At 45.5% G+C, this 17,967-nt stretch overlaps 2 protein-coding genes across 5 annotated transcripts; one reads left to right on the top strand and one right to left on the bottom strand.

Annotated features, from left to right (window-relative positions):
• Positions 1-437: 437 nt before the first annotated feature.
• On the bottom strand, positions 438-5,358 carry TFPT (TCF3 fusion partner). Of its 2 annotated transcripts, none has more exons than XM_083409213.1 (6): positions 5,172-5,358; positions 3,780-4,013; positions 2,549-2,619; positions 2,194-2,263; positions 1,842-2,078; positions 438-1,509 (listed from the first exon to the last, which is right to left on the bottom strand). In XM_083409213.1, exons 2-6 carry the CDS (start codon positions 4,002-4,004, stop codon positions 1,375-1,377), a joined length of 738 nt encoding a protein of 245 aa, XP_083265339.1. In that variant the 5' UTR covers positions 4,005-4,013; positions 5,172-5,358; the 3' UTR covers positions 438-1,374. The 2 variants fall into 2 exon arrangements, with proteins under 2 accessions (XP_083265339.1, XP_083265340.1); XM_083409214.1 differs by having other exon boundaries at positions 5,100-5,342.
• Positions 5,359-5,366: 8 nt separating this feature from the next.
• On the top strand, positions 5,367-17,693 carry PRPF31 (pre-mRNA processing factor 31). Of its 3 annotated transcripts, none has more exons than XM_083409208.1 (15): positions 5,367-5,515; positions 5,866-5,990; positions 8,084-8,268; positions 8,461-8,521; positions 8,740-8,823; positions 9,278-9,375; positions 10,058-10,164; positions 11,161-11,330; positions 11,935-12,092; positions 12,198-12,287; positions 12,418-12,545; positions 13,371-13,443; positions 14,329-14,457; positions 15,131-15,229; positions 16,194-17,693. In XM_083409208.1, the coding sequence occupies exons 3-15, from the start codon at positions 8,095-8,097 to the stop codon at positions 16,320-16,322; spliced, it is 1,500 nt and encodes a 499-aa protein (XP_083265334.1). In that variant the 5' UTR covers positions 5,367-5,515; positions 5,866-5,990; positions 8,084-8,094; the 3' UTR covers positions 16,323-17,693. The 3 variants fall into 3 exon arrangements, 2 of the variants coding, with proteins under 2 accessions (XP_083265334.1, XP_083265333.1); XR_014504267.1 differs by lacking the exon at positions 5,367-5,515 and having other exon boundaries at positions 5,856-5,990; positions 16,194-16,544; positions 16,600-17,693; XM_083409207.1 differs by lacking the exon at positions 5,367-5,515 and having other exon boundaries at positions 5,856-5,990.
• The last annotated feature ends 274 nt before the right edge of the window (positions 17,694-17,967 follow it).

Below are 17,967 nucleotides of genomic sequence, written 5' to 3'. Positions count from 1 at the left end.
GCACAGCTTCCTCTTTCAAGGGACACTGGGTATTGCAGTTCACCTGAGAGTAATTCCTGGCACCTTTACAAAACTGCCTGGCCCAGGAGTCTTTAAGGGAAGCAATGACAGTGTGCCCTGAGACCAATTGTTATGTTTAGCAGCTCCCTTGAAATGGATCAGTTGGGGAGGGAATGAGGAAGGGGAAGGAAAGGAAGTGTGCAGTATGCTGCAGCCCTCAAAGAAACATGAAACTAAACTTAACGGGTGGGCAGAATTTAATCCAGGCACCACTGCTCTGAAGTAGATCTGGAAGAAGTGCCTGGTCTTTATTGCTTCGGAAAAGAATGAGGGAGGGGGATTTAGTGCCTTGCTCTTTCTGACTGGCAGAGAAAATAAGCAAACACTTGACAAATTTGCTAATCTTGCATAATTTGCACATTGTAGGAGTCTACTGGTTTTAGTACAGAATTGGCTTTAATATATTGTGCCTCATGGTTAAGATACACATAAAAATCGTGGCTTGGAAAGCAAAGCAGCAGAGTTCTCTCACAGCTGTAAGAAGACTCCTCATTCACTGAGAACATGTGTCACACAAACAGCAGCTACTTCTGTTTCCTTTCTTGAACAGTGCATGGAAGCCAGCTCCTGCACACCACTTTCAATCTGCATTATACATTTAAAGCAGTATTATGCCACTTTTGGGGGCAGTCGTGGCTTCCTCCAAAGACCCCAATTCCCCTGACAGAGCTACTATTCTCAGGGTGGTTTAGAAATCTCTCTTCTCCGGGAATTTTGGGAATTGTAGCTCTGGGAGGGGAATAGGGAGCTCCCAACAACTCTCAACAGCCTTACCAAACTACAGTCCCCAGGATTCTCTGGGGGAAGCCAAGACTGTTCAAAGTGGCATAAAAATGCTTATAAACATATGGTCCCATGCGGCCTCAGTCAGAGATCACTTAACTCCTTCAGAACTCACAAATTGTGCAGCCCAAGACATGTAAGACATACAAATTCTACATACATACCCATTCCCACCCCATACTTAAGCTTTTGGACATTGGTAGCATAATCTATTCATCTCCCTAATGCAGATGGACTTGAACACTATTAATACACTGGCTTTCAAGTTTTGTTAAGTTAGTGCAGTCCATTTTGTTTTCCAGCGCCTGCCCCTCAGCCGCCCAGTGTCAGTTCAGATCGAGCGCATTCCAAGTGGCTGAGAGTTCCACAGTCCATCTCTTGCTGGCTCTTAAAATGTGCTTGTGCTCCTTTCAGTCCAAAACACATCCCCAGATGACTCATCAGTGGACAGCGCAGTGGCCTCAGTGACCCAGGAGGGAGGCAGCTGACGTTCAGATATGCATATAGAGTCTCCTTCGTGAGTGGCCAGCCTCAGTCAAAATCAGAACAGGCCCCTGGGCTAGAGAACTTTGAATAATGGAGTAACTTATCCTGAGGACTAGACTGCTGCCAGGCAGGAGTGAGGACATCCTCTTGCTCACATTGGAAATCCTCTTCAGACTTTATCTGCAGCCACAAAAACCAAAACAGTGATTCAAAACACAGTTTCAAGCTAAACAGAAGCGCTCTGCATGGTGTGGGAAGAAAGGGGATGCTGTCAAACTGTTATGTGTGATAAACCAGCAGGACTAGAAGCTTGTTTAAAAATAGAAGACTAACTCCTGAATTTGTATTATGGTGGCAGATTCTGTGTAGCCAACAGCTGGAGTATATATAACCTAGTAATATGCCTGTCTACAATTATATCTGGCCACATTCCCCGCCTAACCCCCAAAGGTAGTGTGTAGGTTAAGTTTGTATGGTCATATATATTCTCAAAGTTGAAAGCCTCTACGTACCTGCACAGGAAACTCTTCCATAGGAAGCAACGTTTGGGCTGCTCGGCGTAACCTCACTTCCTTTTCCTCTCGCATGTGGCGCCGCCGCTTCTTACTGGTGGGGCCCTCAGTAGGTGAGATGCTTTCAGCCTCTGGGGCAGGCAAAGGACCCGAGAGACACCTGGGGGTGTCTTTCTCGGGGGGCTCATTCTCTGTGTTGCCAGGAGCTGGAGCATCAGTGCTGTGACTACCTTCATCCTAGACAGAGAAAATGATTCAGCTAGAACGCCTCCATCCTAACATTCCTTCCACCCATAAGAAGGTAACATGGACATGTCCTTATTTCCTTAGACCAGCTGTGTGTGTTTCTTACCTCCAGGACAATATCAAGGTGGCCTTGCCTGTAATCATCACCATAAGAATCAAGGACCCTCATGAGGAACCTGAAGGGAAGTAGGAGTCCATTAGAAAGATAACCTGCAGACAAGACATCCCCACTAATCCTCTTTAATAACTGTGTTCTTTTGCAAGGTGTTGTTGATGTAGGGGATTCACTGTTATGAGATGTGGTAACAGCTGTCAGTTTGGATGGCTCTAAATGAGGGATCCGATGAATTCATGGAGAATTCGTCTGCTGAGCATGAAAATTTAATAGTTCCTCCTTGTTCAGGGAAAGGTATTTAGATCCCCCCACCCCTCCTACTCCCATGACATACTACCAGACATACCTTCTCTCCTGTTTAAGCCGAAGTGTTATTCTCTGGACCTGGTGCAGTCGGTTTAACATCCTCTCATTCACCTGTATTTGTGGGTAATGTCACCAGAACACATCAGAATTTTGCCTCTCCCACACCCAGCCTTGTATTCCACTCACCCACCCAGTGGTCCCTCCTCCTTGGTCTCTTTTCCCCCCAAAATTGTTTATTGGTTTTTACAATATTAACGACAAACAAAAACACAAAACAAACAAACATAACAAACATAAATCATAACCTTATTGAAAATAAGTTATTAACTTTGTAAAGTGACTTCCTCGTTTCCCCTTAGTTGAATTTCATTGCATATCCTTATAACGGTTTTCCAAATCCCATTTTTATACCCTTTAAATTAAACATTAACATCTTTAAATCTTCTCCTTATAGTATTAAACATATTATTTTATAACTCCTCCTTGGTCTCTGTTTGGAGCTTCATTTGGTCCAGTTTACCATCCCATGGCTAAGAATTTATTCCTTCTGGTCCACCTACAGATAGTATGGCATAGTGGGTAGAGTACAGACCCAAGTTTAAAACTCTACACAGCCCCCAAAGATGTTGGGGGACATTGGGCTAGGGCTTGTCTCTTGTTTTACCTTGCTCAGAGGATTCTTGGGAATATATTTAATATCTTCATCTGATCACCATCTGAAGCCTTTCTTTGTGTGCCTCTTCCATGAGAATGGGCCTTTTCTGTGGTGGCTCCCTGTTTGTGGAGTGCTCTCCCCAGGGAGGCTCACCTGGCACTTTCATTACATATCTTTAGGTACCAGGTGATAATGTTTCTCTATAATCAGGCACTTGGCTGATTAACATTCTATGACCTTTTAAATGTGTTTGTAGGAAGGGGTTATTGGTTTGTTTTTCTTTTATTACGCATTTTGTGTTCTCATTTTGTGTTTTTATGTTGTGAACCACCCTGTGATCTTCGGATGATCTTTGTACCCAAGGTGTCCCTGATTTCCAAATACTTTGGAAGAGCACATGTTTGGCAGAAAGTCCCAGGTCCAGTCCCTGGCTGGGAAAGAACGAGAGCTCCTGAGAATGAGAGCAGACAGTCCTGGGCTACATAAATGAATAAAAAGGCAGCTCCATGAGCTCATACTTGAAGTCAAAGCAGAGCTCAGCCCACTGTGGCAGCTGTTTGTTAATTTTTCCAGCTGGTGTATTAAAATGATGCCCCATCTCCAGCCAATCCCTTACCTGCTCTAACTCCTTGCAGCGCCGAGCAAGAGCCTGGCATTTGCGCCGTGTCATTTCCTGCTGCCTCAATGCCCCCTCTTCCTCCTCCTCTTCTGGTATTCCACCATCGGCAAACTCCACCTCAGTCTCCAGTTCACTCTCGAGGATATTGCCACCAAAAAGAGGAGGCAGTGCCAGCTCTGATCCAGGGGGCACAGAGAATTCTTCAAAGCCCACACCAGCCATGATTGTGTTCTGGAGATTTAAAGAGAAAGAAACTGACATACTAACCAATATTAACCACGACCACCACCCCAATCTGAAGATCTAATGGTGGTACTCAAAAAGCTACATTCCCTTTACACCCCAATTTCCTATGTCATGTGAGACAGGAAACAGGTACATTTACAACCTGTGGTCCTCCAGAAGTTGCTGGATGACAATTCCCATCTTCCCTGGCCATTGGCCATTCTGGCTGGGTATGATGGGAGTTCCAGTCCAGCAACATCTGAAGGGCCACAGGCTCCACACTGCTGATTAACAAGGACAAGGGATGACAAGAGATGACCAAAGGGGCAGCCACTTTTATGGGCTTGGGAGCATAATCCACCTGCAATTAAAAAAACAACAACAGCAAACAGTGAAATATATTTTCTTACAGCTCTCTGTGGATGCACAAATGTATATTTAAATGTTCTATAATCTATATTCCTAAACAATCTCCAAAAATACTCAATTTTTCAGAAGTTTAAATTTTCCTTACATACTAAAGTTCCTTTAAAAAATCATTTCATCAACCCATAAAATATTGAGATTTCTAGTTTCCAAGTAGGAGAAACAGCATGTCGTCTAAATGGGTAGGCACTGTGCCATTTGCTGTTGCCGCAATCCCATTTTATGAGTAGGTGTCCCAACAAAATTAAAAATGTATTATTCACAATCTCCAATATACTGCCAGAAAGTAAATGTAAAAGGTAAGGGACCCCGGACGGTTAAGTCCAGGCAAAGGCGAATATGGGGTGCCTTTACCTGCCAGAAAGCAGACACAGCTGTTCCTTTTATTCAGCTGGAGAATACCAGATACTTTGGTCACACTATTTTCCGTGTTTATCCATCTCTATGGTTCAGAAAAGACTGCAATGCAGTACATGAACAGGCTTAAATAAGCTGAATAAAACTTGGTTTTAGCACCTCGACTTCAATTAAAGGAGCTCAGGCTCTGCTTCTGGCGAACCTCCAGGGAAAGAAGGCTCCAGAGCCAATAAGGAGGAGGATGGCAATTGGCGATTTTAATTTGCCCGATTCCTTTTGCAATGGGATTTCCTAGCACATCAGACGTACCTTATACCTTCCGATCCTATAGGCGAAATGAGCAACCCTTGAATGAGGGTAATGGGATGGACGGTCGCTTACCGGTGACGTAAGCCCACAACAAAAGCGTTTGAGTTATCGAGACGCCTCGGTTACAGTAAGCCAGGGTAGAAGAGAAGGTGTCGCGTGCTTATTACGTATTACAGAAGAGCCCACTGTGGAATGTCCTAGCGTTTCGTCGCGCCGTGATAACGTAAACAGTGGTCGCGTCCCTGTCGCCGTTTCTCCGGTAGGCGCGGTGAAGTACGGTTGCGTCATCAAGCGTTTGGATGCGTCGTGGCCTTAGAGATAGGAAAAATAGAGTAACTCACAGTCTAAACTTCCGGTAAAAATCGAAAGCTGCCGTTGGTGATTCTTTGCCTTTCTCTTAGCTCTATGACCAATAGGTAAGTCAGAGGAAAAATTACGAAAAACTGACGAAAGCGTTAGTTGACATAGTGACATAGTTCAGTATAGCGTTTTAGAAACCTACGGTTGGGGTGCTGCCATAAATAGTACTGTATTTCAAAAGGAATTGACTCGAAACCCTAAAGACACTTCCGGCTCCCCTTAGCATATGCGTGGGTCACCCAGTGCGAAGAGATGACGCAATAGGCAATGCCATAGGTAAATAAATTAGAACGGCACCCCAACTCTGGCCTAGGTTGGTGCCACGCATATGGCGGCACTTGGGCTGAAGCTGAACGCGAACTCACTTCGTAACCTCTCCCTTTTCTCTTATCTCTATGCCCGGCAGAGCGACGGCGTTCATTGATGACGTCACTAAGGGCGCCCGGTGCATGACGTACTTTTTGTGAGCCTGAAAGAGGGAACGTGAGGAGTTCGTTTGTGCGACGGAGGAGTGGAAGAAAGAAAAAGAAGGTGAGGAGGGAAGGGAGGGAGAGAGAGGTTAACTGGGGAGCAACCAAAAAGGAGCCCTGGCCTTTGGTTTCCTAAGGGGTAAAGAGAAGTTTAAGGTTTGGGGGGCGGAGGGGGAGAGAGAGAGAGACGCTACAGTATTGCTGCAAACCTAAACCCGTTTACCTAGGAGTAAGCACCATGGAATTCAATAGGACTTCCTCCTGCGCAAACGCGGTGAGGATTGCGCTGTAGACTGAGGTTTCTCGGTGGTTGCAGAAAAGGTGGAGAGGTTTGTCTGTCTCTCTGTTTGTTTGCTGCACCACTTGTGCTGCCTTTTCCCTGAGAAGCTCAGGGTCCCGTGAGGGAGGTCAAGCTCAGTGATAACCACTATCCCCAAGTTGTCCAGTAACTTGGTTGCTTAGCAGAGATCTGAACCTTGGTCTCCCCAGTCACTACACTACAGTGGCTCTCGGATTAGATGGGTTTGGCCTATCCTGGTGGTGGTAGCAACAACAACAATAATAATAATAATAATAATACAGTAGAAATAACAAAAGTAATACTCTCTTCCATACTCTTATCGGTTGGGAATATGTCATGGCTCATTCTTCTAGTTGGCTTTTTTGCTGTTTGGACAGTATCTTGTTTTTCATTTGTGTTTTGCATAGTCATGGAACACTTATATTTCTTCCATTGAGGACCCTTCTGGCACTTTTTATTGCTAAACCTACACTGCCTTTTCTGTCTGTATCCTGTGTTTGAGAATGTATACTTTGTTAACAGATTATAAGCATTTCATTGTGTATCTAATGTATGTCACAATAAATTTATTAGCCTTTTAGATGCTGCACTAGGCTTCCAAGATTATGCTAATTCCTGCAAAGTAGGTTTACATTGGCAGATGAGAACTCTGAGATGGACCTTTTCTTAAAGCAACCACACAAGTTCACATTAGAGTTGAGACTTGAAACTAAGACTTCCTGGCGTGTGCTTCCTTTGCCACAGGACTTGCTCTCTGTTTGATGGGGTACTAAATAAGGCTGCAGTCCTACTTACCTGGAATTAAGCCCCATTGAACCCAGTAGGACTTACGGTACTTCTGCATAGGCATGGTTAATTTTTCACTGTAAGAGCTTCTGAAACCAGAGAGAAGCCTGTCCTTGTAGTGGTGGAATATGGGCAAAGGCGATGTAAACCGTACCCCATTGTTGGGGCCACAGATCCCTCTGCCACCTTTGCATTGAAAGCTTAGAGTAACAGAAATTAGAAACTTGGATGTTTGGGTTGAGATACCTGGAGGGAAGAATTTTGGTGACTGACATGGTACCTCAGTATTTATGCTTATTGTGAAATGATGCTGAAATCCGATTCAGATTTTTTTAAAAAAATCTCTATAAGGCAAAAGATGGGTGATTTGGAAACTGAAGAGCTAACTCGAGGTCTCTTAAATTGAAATGGGTTCCGATGGAGCACCTGTATTTGTGGAAAGGGAGGGATGTTTTTGGAGAGGGGACTAAGAAAAGGACACATTTCAACTGAGGGGCACAGTGGATCTGGATCTTGTGTTGATGGGTGTCTAGCAACTGTGTGTGGCTTTCTGGAGGTTGCTGCAACCTCATAAGTATTGTACAGTGGTACCTCGGGTTAAGTACTTAATTCGTTCCAGAGGTCTGTTCTTAAACTGAAACTGTTCTTAACCTGAAGCACCACTTTAGCTAATGGGGCCTCCTGCTTCTGCCGCACCACTGGAGCACGATTTCTGTTCTCATCCTGAAGCAAAGTTCTTAACCTGAAGCACTATTTCTGGGTTAACAGAGTCTATAACCTGAAGCGTATGTAACCCGAGGTACCACTGTATTAGATCAGTGTGGTGGCCTCCAGCAGTCTGTTGGACCTCACCTGCCTTCAGCCCTAGCCAGCTTTGCTAATGAGTGGGAATGATTGGAGTTACAGTTTACAACCTTTGGAGGACACTGTGTTGGCTACCCTGGAGTTAGATAGGGGTTAGAATTTCTCCTGGTCTAGTACTGCGGGAAATAACAGATCAATAAGACTCTGGATATTTATGTTACTTATGGTTTTCTCCTGTGTTCCTCCCTTTTTCTCCTTTGCAGCCTGATCCATCATGTCTTTGGCAGATGAGCTTTTGGCTGACCTCGAAGAGGCAGCAGAAGAAGAGGATGGCAGCTTTGCAGATGAAGAGGATGAGCCTCCCATTGAGGATGTCCAGGAGGAAATGCAAGTGGATCTGGCAACTGATTCAGTCAAGAGTATTGCCAAGCTCTGGGACAGTAAGACGGTGAGAGAAAATGAGCTTGGCTGCCGGGCCAATATGTATAGAAGCGATGGTTTTCAAAATAGTGTTCAGCTGGGGTCTACTGGTTCTATAAACTGCCTTTTCCTTTTTGGGTGTAGTCTGGGGAAGTTAACCCTTTAAGGGTGCCCTCTTCAAAAAGAAAGACTCAACTTTTTGTTTTTTTCTCTTGTGCAGTTTGCTGAAATCCTGCTGAAGATTGAGGAATACATCAGCAAACAGCCCAAAGCATCTGAAGGTACTGAGAGTCTCTGGCTGAGATTTCCTTTGGAAAAGAGGTCACCCAGCAGATGTGTATGCACACATCACCCAGTCTGATTCCTGCAGTATAGAGTCTGCTACAGGACTTCCTTGTCCTGCAGTACAGAGCTAATGAACCCATATGTTCATCCCCCTGTTACCTTATAGTGAGGTGCCCTGTATGGATTTTGACTTTCCATGTTCCTTTCTTATTAGTTCTAGGTCCAGTAGAGGCTGCTCCCGAATATAGAGTCATTGTGGATGCCAATAACCTCACAGTGGAGATTGAGAACGAGCTAAGTAAGTGCAAACCTTAGCCACTCACTTTGGGGTGAGGGAGGTTGAGAAGGCTTTGAAAACAATACAGTAGCTGCTACCCTGTGAGGGTGGCAGATGATGAGTTAGGGAAGTAGCGAAATTGGGAAAGGCTGGCTTCATTGGTGCAGGGGGTGCGATCTAGTAAATAGAAGGGCACATACTGGCCAGACAAACCTTCACAGGAGTTTTGGGGTACAAAGGACATTTGTGTGTTGGTGTCACAGTAGAACAGGGACTGTTTTGATAAGAGCACTTTCTTTCTTGGGCAGGAGAAAAGGTTCAGGCTGGCCAATCTCTGAATAGGCTATACAGCTCAGCATTAAAACGTCTCTGAGCTAGTATATTCTGGGAGGCCTGCTTTTATTCTCACTAGTGTAATGACGCTCTACGTTTCTGTCTGTTTTGTAAAAGGTCGTCTTTGCCTCTCTCTTTTCAGATATTATTCACAAGTTCATTCGAGACAAGTACTCCAAGCGGTTTCCTGAACTAGAATCCCTTGTTCCAAATGCACTGGACTACATCCGGACTGTCAAGGTATTGTGTCTGTCCGTGTCTTGAACTTCGCAAAGTCAATTCTTTACATTTGCATCGATGACTAGCCCAACCCTCATATAACTTTTGCCACATTTAGCGGAGGTGCTCTATGTTCAAATGGCTAGTAAGATTGTAACTCAGATAATACATACTGTAGTTTTCCGTGTATAAGACAACCTTTTTTAATTCAAAAATTAAGTTAAAAATTGGGGGTCGTCTTATACACGGATTGTGCATAGGAGGGATGTGGGATTGATTGATGTGGGGAGATTGTGGGTATTTTGCGTGTTATTGGTCGCTGTGGCAACGGCTGTTGTTGATTGGCTGCCACTGCGGCACTAGGGCGGGCTATTGGCAGCTTTTGCCAATCCACAATGAGGATTGTGTGTGTGGAGGGCCGGGGGAAGATCCCCAAATATTCCACCCTTGGAGGAAAAGAATATTCATGTGATCCACAAATCGTTCCGAGAATTGCTGACGCAAATTCGAACTGACCCTCAAGCAGCCTTGGTCCTTCTCAGTAACGAACAAAACCTGGCACTGAGACCAGGATTCTCTAAGTAAGCTTGGGGCTTCAGTTAAACATGGTTACAGTGCCTCCCACCTGTGCTTTTCGGGGTGGGGGGTGCTCTCTGTCTTCTTCAATGGCTAACTTCTGTTTTAAAACATTTGAACCTTGCAGGAACTAGGGAACAGTTTAGACAAATGCAAGAACAATGAGAATCTTCAGCAGATCCTCACCAACGCTACAATCATGGTGGTCAGTGTCACCGCATCCACTACCCAGGGGTAAGGCTCTGCACAGGAAAAAGAGGAGGTTTTTGGAAGGGTATGGGAGATTGGTGGGCATCTGGACTGGGAGAGGGATATAGACTGGATTTGCAAATGGTGCTGTACCATTCCAGGCTGCAGGTGGGGGAATTGCTTTCCAAAATTCCCTGTAAGAAGAATACTCCTATGTTGAAGGGACAGTGTCTAGCTTAGCCCTAGTGCTTTTTCCTCCCTTTACAGATTTCTCTTGATATATAGGGGAGCATTGAAAAATAATATCTTATCTCTGGCAGTATGGAGTACTACAGTCTACTGTACCACTTGTTCCACTGTTTATAGAGCAGGCCCAGAATCATGGCAGTTTTCCCTTTATGGGATTTTAGCACAGAGAATAGATTTCGGATGAGAGAGTGGCTTTTAGGTCACTGCTTGGTTGTCAAGAGAGTGGCCTTCAGACAATTACGGTCTGTCTTATCACATGAAGAGACAGGATGCACCTGCCAGATCACATGATAAATGGTATGAGTTAACTTATTGATGATTCACGGCTTACATATGCTGGTGGAGATAGAGTGTGGGGTTGCAAATCAAAATACGCAGGGGGGACCTGCAGCAAAACATTGCAGTGTGAATTGTTCCCATTCAGGTTTCCAGCCATCTGTTCCCCATCCTCAACTGTTAGCCAGCATTCCATGACCACTGAGCATGCTCAGTTTTTATAGGGCTGGTTTTGGGACTCCCCTGCCTTTGGGCTTTCCAACAATTTTGCTGTATGACTGCAAACTGTGGGGCTCTCAACATCTACAGATATCTCTCATTTTGTGTATGTGGATGGTGCCGTTTTTGGCTATGTAAGGATCCATGCTCAGAGATAGAATAGTAACCTACAGGGTGGTCCTGAGAGCTTTGAAACAAATGCCACGCTCTTGGCATGGAGCGACGGTGCAGATATAGTGAACCAGACCTGATGACCTATGTATCTCGGCCTCAAGCATTGCCTCTCTCCTGCTGCAGGCAACAGTTAACTGAGGAAGAATTGGAGCGCATTGAGGAGGCCTGCGACATGGCCCTGGAGCTGAACCAGTCTAAACACCGCATCTACGAATATGTGGAGTCCCGCATGTCCTTCATCGCCCCCAACTTGTCCATCATTGTGGGAGCCTCCACTGCTGCTAAAATAATGGGTGAGACTCTCAGTGGAGCTCTGTGGGCTTGGGTCCTTGCCTATCAGAATATGGAAACTTGGGATTGTATCGGAATTGGAGCAGATTCATTGAAATTGATGGATGTGACCAGCTTAAGTCTTTAATGTAAATGGGTCTATGCTAGTGTAATTTAGTTGGATGTATAAGTAAGTCTGTCATTGGCAGAGAGGGACACAAAGGCCCCTAGATTCTGAAAGGAATGTAAAGCCTTCTCTGAAAGGGTCAAACACCTGTCCAATTTTTACAATCCATCTTTCCAAATCCAAAGACAGCCGAAGTACTGTATTTCACAAAAGAACAGTGGAGTGCTAGTGTAAAAAAAATATAAACTTGAAGCCATGAATTGAAACGGTCCAAGAAATTTAGCAGCATCTGTCATGTTGTTGATGTATGATCAGTTCTGGCAGGTCTCTGTGGCCAGGAACAGCAAAGAGCTCTCCTTGCGCACAAGGAGAGGAACTTTGTTTACAAATCCCAACAGGACAGGGAGAAGCCATGGTTTGGCTGATCAAAAACCTTGAACCACCCTGGCCCTTGGTCCCACAACTAGCATTCATTCTATCTTGCCTTCCCTCCTCTCAAGGCATTGCCGGTGGCCTCACAAACCTCTCCAAGATGCCAGCCTGCAACATCATGCTTCTGGGGGCCCAGAGGAAGACTCTGTCTGGATTTTCCAGCACTTCGGTGCTGCCTCACACTGGCTACATCTATCACAGCGACATTGTACAGTCGTTGCCTCCGGTAGGTGTGTGTGTGTGTCTGCCCCTCCTCCTTTTTCTGTTAAGTTGGTGCACGAGTTTCCTAACAGCAACCAGCCAACATGTGCCTTTGATTCCCTCCTTGCAGGACTTGCGAAGGAAGGCAGCTCGCTTGGTATCCGCAAAATGCACGCTGGCAGCGCGTGTGGACAGCTTTCACGAGAGCTCTGAAGGGAAGGTATGTGGTACAAGGCAAAAGCTCCGGGATCCTGGGGGAGTGGCTGGTGTGAGAGGCATAACGGAGGGCCCCAAGGGGGTGGCTGCTCTGTAAACACTTTTTGCTCTTTTATCCTTCTGCTACCATTCAGGTTGGCTATGACCTCAAGGAGGAAATTGAAAGGAAATTTGACAAATGGCAGGAGCCACCTCCTGTCAAGCAAGTGAAGCCACTGCCAGCACCCTTGGATGGACAAAGGAAGAAACGTGGAGGACGCAGGTGCGGGGGAGAGAATTGAAGAGATGTCTTGCAGCAGGGGCAGCGTGGGAGTCAGACCTGGCTGAGCTGGCTGAGGCAGCTAGGAGGGTGGTGTTAAGCATGCTAGGAAATCAGTACAGTTGTACCTCGGAAGTCAAACAGAATCTGTTCTGGAAGTCCATTCGATTTCCAAAACATTCAGAAACCAAAGTGTGGCTTCTGATTGGCTGCAGGAAACTCCTGCAGCCAGTCGGAAGCCGCGCCAGATGTTCGGCTTCCAAAAATTGTTCAAAAACCGGAACACTCACTTCCGGGTTTCAATTGTTTGGGAGCCAAGGCGTTTGAGATCCAAGGTATGACTGTATTAGGGAATCCCGGATCTACTTTTAATATATACACACCCGTTAAAATCAAACCTGAATAATGGCATTTTATCTTTTCCATCAAATATTCTTTTCTCATGGAAAAAAATATTTTAATGTAACAATTCATTTTGCTTTTTCAAAACATTAGTTTAAAACCTTATTTTTCCTCATAATACAGTCACTGGTATGTTTCTTGAGCCCAGAATTGTGCCAGAATATTTGGGAGGTGTTGAGTATAAGAAAGTTTCGACTTCCACATTAATGGAGGTAGGAAAGGGTCAGGTCAGGTTGTATCAGAATTCCATAAACTTGAGTGTCTCATTGAGATGAACCCAGGAATCCTGGCATTTCAGCCCTCTGTCTCCTGCCTGAATTTGTTTTTATGCCAAACACTGCTTTCATTCTTGGCAGCAGCACTCTGTCCTGGCATCATTCAGTTCTCAGCTGTCAATCTTAAAAGTGCTTTTCCTTGCTCCTTCAGATATCGCAAGATGAAGGAGCGTCTCGGTCTAACGGAAATCCGGAAGCAGGCAAACCGGATGAGCTTTGGAGAGGTAAGGAGTCCTGCTTAGTCTCCTTGTGTAGGATTTCTTTGGGTGTTGGGGGCTATCTAATCCCTCAGGAGGGCAGGAGTAGAAACCGGGAGTTTCGGACTCAGTTCAGACTCTGTTCCCCAACTGTGCCTTTTTAACTGGTACAGTGGAATGGGGGAAGCGACAGAAATCTTTTGCGGGGCAGGGATCTCCAGGTTGATTTACATTTTATGTAAAATAAGCACTTCCAAGTAATACAAAGCATTAAACTTGACAAGCCATATGTGCATTTTGCTGTGTACAGAAGCTGCACGTCTGTCCACAGCTATATGCAGGAATATCTAAGTTTGGGTGGCGGTTATGTGTTATATGGCCCCTCTGCTTCGGATGTACTTGCATGTGACCCAACCCAGGCCATTTCAGGGAGGCTCACCTTGGCACACAATTCCCTTTGTGGCCAGGGAGAGTCGCTCTTGTGTAGTGATCAGAGTGCTGGACTCAGGCCAGGATTCAGATCCTCGCTCAGTCATAAAGTGCATCAGATGACCTTGTGCCAATCACCCTACAACAGGCTACTTGTGGGAATAAAGTGATAATGGAACCATTTATGTCAACTTTACCACCTTGGAAGAAAGTTTGGATATAAATATAGGGACCAATTTGCCTCTTCCTAGGTTGCAGGATTAGCGGTGGAGCTGTCTTTTGGATCTATAGGCTAAAATAAAAAAAGAAATTTCAAAAGCACCTGTTGTCCCTTATTGAGCCACTTGGGCAAAAAAGAAGGGGGGGAGGGGTTGCATTCTCATTGAAACTGTCAACTTGGTCATCGGTCCTGTACTATCTAATCCAAACTTGGCATTTTCTTCTCTGTGCTATGCTGCTTCTCTCCACACCTTCCTTTGCTAGATTGAAGAAGATGCTTACCAGGAAGACCTTGGTTTCAGTCTGGGCCACCTGGGGAAGTCAGGCAGCGGCCGAGTCCGGCAGACGCAAGTCAACGAGGCCACGAAGGCCCGCATCTCAAAGACACTACAAGTAAGGAAATGGGGACTGGATGTGGAGTGCCGGGAGCTGTAAATCATCTTATGACCGGGTCCATCAAGGCTGCATTTCAAAGCCTCTGGACCTGGGCTGGGGCTGTTCATTCCTGAAAGCAGCATCACGTTGTCCTCTTGAGGTTTTGGCAAACAGCTACACTGAGCAACCAGATCAGCGCTCTTACTGCAGTGTAATTATGCCGAGCATGTATGTCCTATTGTTACTCAGAGCGCTCAGGAAATACTCCCAGGCCAACAAGCTCCGTGTGGAGCAGCCCTTGAGAGCGTCAGCAGGCACAGAATTAGACTAATTCTATGGTCACATTGCTGGCCATTAGTCTCTGATAAGGGTAGGCAATTTCCCTGTTCCAAGTGGGTTTTTTAATGTTGAGGTGAAGGGCGCCACACTAGGTTTTGTCTGTGGTTGGAGAAAGAATGTGCCAGGGCTACTGGAGCGGCTGCTGAGCCAGGGAGGGCAGGATATGAGTGTTACATGCGTTTGACATGCTTTTTGGTACTAGGAAGGTAACAAATGAAAGGCATGGCTTTGGACAGCCAGCCATTTGGCCGTTCCCCTGCCCCGTGCTTTAGCATGACTTCCCTCTCTTTTCACTGCCTCCTCTATGAAAGGCCTAACACCCGTGCCTTTTTGCATTTGTCCTCCCAACCAGCGCACTCTCCAGAAGCAGAGCATGGTGTATGGAGGGAAGTCCACCATCCGGGACCGCTCCTCGGGTACTGCGTCCAGCGTGGCCTTCACTCCACTGCAGGTAAGCACCTCGCTTGGCTCTGCATTCCTTGAATTACCTGTAAGTGGCACTGGCGGGGGCTGAGTGTACAAAGAGCTGTGTGTGCTGGGCTCTAGGAGTTTTGGGGAACTGAGTGTGTGCCTGGCAAGGATGCTGAGAAGTCCAATGGATGAAAGAAGAACCTTTGTGGGGAGTGCTGTTGTGCTCATGTCCTGCTTGGGGCTTCCCAGAGGAGCATCAGGATGGCTACACTGGGAAAAGGATGTTGGGCTATGTTTCTTTCCTCTGATCCAGCAGGGTTCTTTGGTTCTTAAATACTTTTTTGTTTGCTGTAGTCTGTTGTTGTTGTTTTTTAAATGAGTGTTATAGAATGCTATAATACATTTTTTTGGCTGAAACCCTAATAACTCTCTCTGTCTCCCCACCCTCACTGTTCTGCTTGCAGCACTTGAGGAGGAAAGATTATAAGCTGATATGTGCAATATCGGTTGTTGTTATTGTATAATAATAATAACAACATTAGTTGTATTTTTGCATTAAGGTGTCTCAGTAAAAACAGAAAGGACCAGGACTTTAAAGCCAGATATAAAAACAGCAATACAGAAAAAATTAAATACAGTACTGTAAATTTATTTTAAGGAAGAAATCGTACCCACCGCATGGATGAGTGCAAAAATGGCCCTGGACATAGCTAACTACCCTCCCAGTGAAAAACTGATGGCTGGGTAAATAACAATGTCTTTAGCCTTGCACTTTAAAAAATACAACAATGGTGCTAGGCAGGTTTCTCTTGGGAAAGCGTTTCACCAACTAAGAGCACACCAAGCAATTTCTTCTGTCCAAGGCATAGAAGCTGGAGTGGGCATGTGTTGTCGTAATTCAGCGCCTCTCCTACTTTCTAAAGGCAGCAAGATCTCTGGACTCTGCATTTTTTAAAAACAGCCTCCCTCTCTCACATTCACCTCCCCCCTCCTCTTGTTTCCAGGGTCTGGAGATTGTGAACCCTCAGGCGGCTGAGAAGAAGGTAGCCGAAGCAAACCAGAAGTACTTCTCCAGCATGGCTGAATTCTTGAAGGTGAAGAGCGAGAAAAGTGGCATCATGTCCACCACATAGCCCTCTTGCCACGGACGCTGTCCCTCCCCTTTGACTAGAGCAGTTTGAACCATGAACCACATTCAAGAAGAGGAGCCTTTGCACAGAAAACAGGCCTTTGTTGAAGTTCCAAAGGCGGCCTGGCATTCAGAACTTTCCATTCTCCCGGGCCCAAGTGGTACCTTGTGATTCTCTCCCTACCCTGCTTTTCTTTCTTGAGAAACGTCATTGTCAGGGAGCCTAGTATTCTGGCGGGGGGGGGGGGGTGTGCGGCAGGGGAAAGCATGCAGTAGAGGAGATTGAGTTCTCTTCCCTGGTCGCATGCAGTATTCAGAAGCAGGCTACTGAAGGTGTGAGCTGTTTATAACGGCATGGCGTGGTTAGCTTAAAGGAGTAACTTGAATGAACTTACAACATCCCAACCATGGCTTTAGATCATCCTGGGTACGATCCTCTTCACCGTTAGCCCAAGTTTTAAATGAAACTGAGGTTGTAAAAATACCAGCATGAATACAAGTAATGCTTTGGGATAGTACCAGAGCGCTTCTCCCTTACTGTGTTGGTTTAGGAGTTACTAACCCTTCGTCCTGTTTCACGATCTGGAACTAAGCAACAGATTTACTGGTTATAGTGCGTGTATCTCTCTCCCCATACAAGTAGATTCATGTTTGTCCTGTAAAAGGACTGTGCTGTGTGTGTGCTGTCATTTGGCAGGAACTGAAATTTCAAAATGCTCTATGCTCACGTTCTACGGAAGGTTATATCTATGTGTGAATGTGCCGGGGTGGTAGAATAAATAGCTTTGCAGTTACATGGAACTGTGAGTGCAGGACTGGCAATTTTGGGGGATCTGAAGGTAACTGATTCCATTTCTCACTGTGGAAATGAGTGGCTCATTAAGGGAATCACACTTTTCTCGTGGTGTCTGACTTTCAGATGTGTTTTAATGTGGTAGGAAAAAGCAATAGTTATTAAAGAATAAGAGACTTTTTTCTCCCATGAGAGAAGTGACTGGTTGATTCCATAGGTGAGACAGTTGCAGGGACTACGGAGAGGGAGGCAGGAGGGAGATGTAATTCGCTGGAGGGTAAATTAGATCTGGCCCTATGTTTGCTACATGTAGGGCACCCTTCCCTAACCTGATGCCCTCCAGATGTTTTGGACGGCACTCATGAACCCTAGCCAGCACAGTCGAGGAAGACTTGATTTATAGATGCCATGTTTTCTCTCTGCAGTCTAGAAAAAACTCTAAATTCATGCTGATTTCAGGATGCCTTGGGTGTGGGGAGAGACATAAAGGATTTATGGGGTGTCTGTTTTGACAGTGGGAGCATGAAACTTCTTTGTCTGTAACCTGTACATTTTTGGAAAAAATAGAGTGGCACCTTTGGAGTCTGTGTTTGTGATCTTTCTGGGTTGGGGAGGGTAGTACTTCTTAAGGAAACTCTCCATATAGATTCTTTGTGCTGGAGCCTGCTTTTTATAACTCTGCGGCATTAAAGGCCTTCTCCACCCCTTTCCATATCACACCTCTACTTTTTAGGCAGGGCTTTGCTTTCCTGCGTTGGGCATAGAATTTGCCATTCTAAAACAAGCTTATTTTTGGTTCTAAACAGGTTGTTGCCAAATACATTTCCACGGCACAACAATCCAGAGCTGAGGCTGT

Source organism: Podarcis tiliguerta, assembly GCF_965153285.1.
Source record: "Podarcis tiliguerta genome assembly, chromosome: 13".
NCBI classification, from domain to species: Eukaryota; Metazoa; Chordata; class Lepidosauria; order Squamata; family Lacertidae; genus Podarcis; species Podarcis tiliguerta.
The sequence above is the reverse complement of the archived record's forward strand: the minus strand, read 5'-3'. Positions and strand labels throughout refer to the sequence as shown.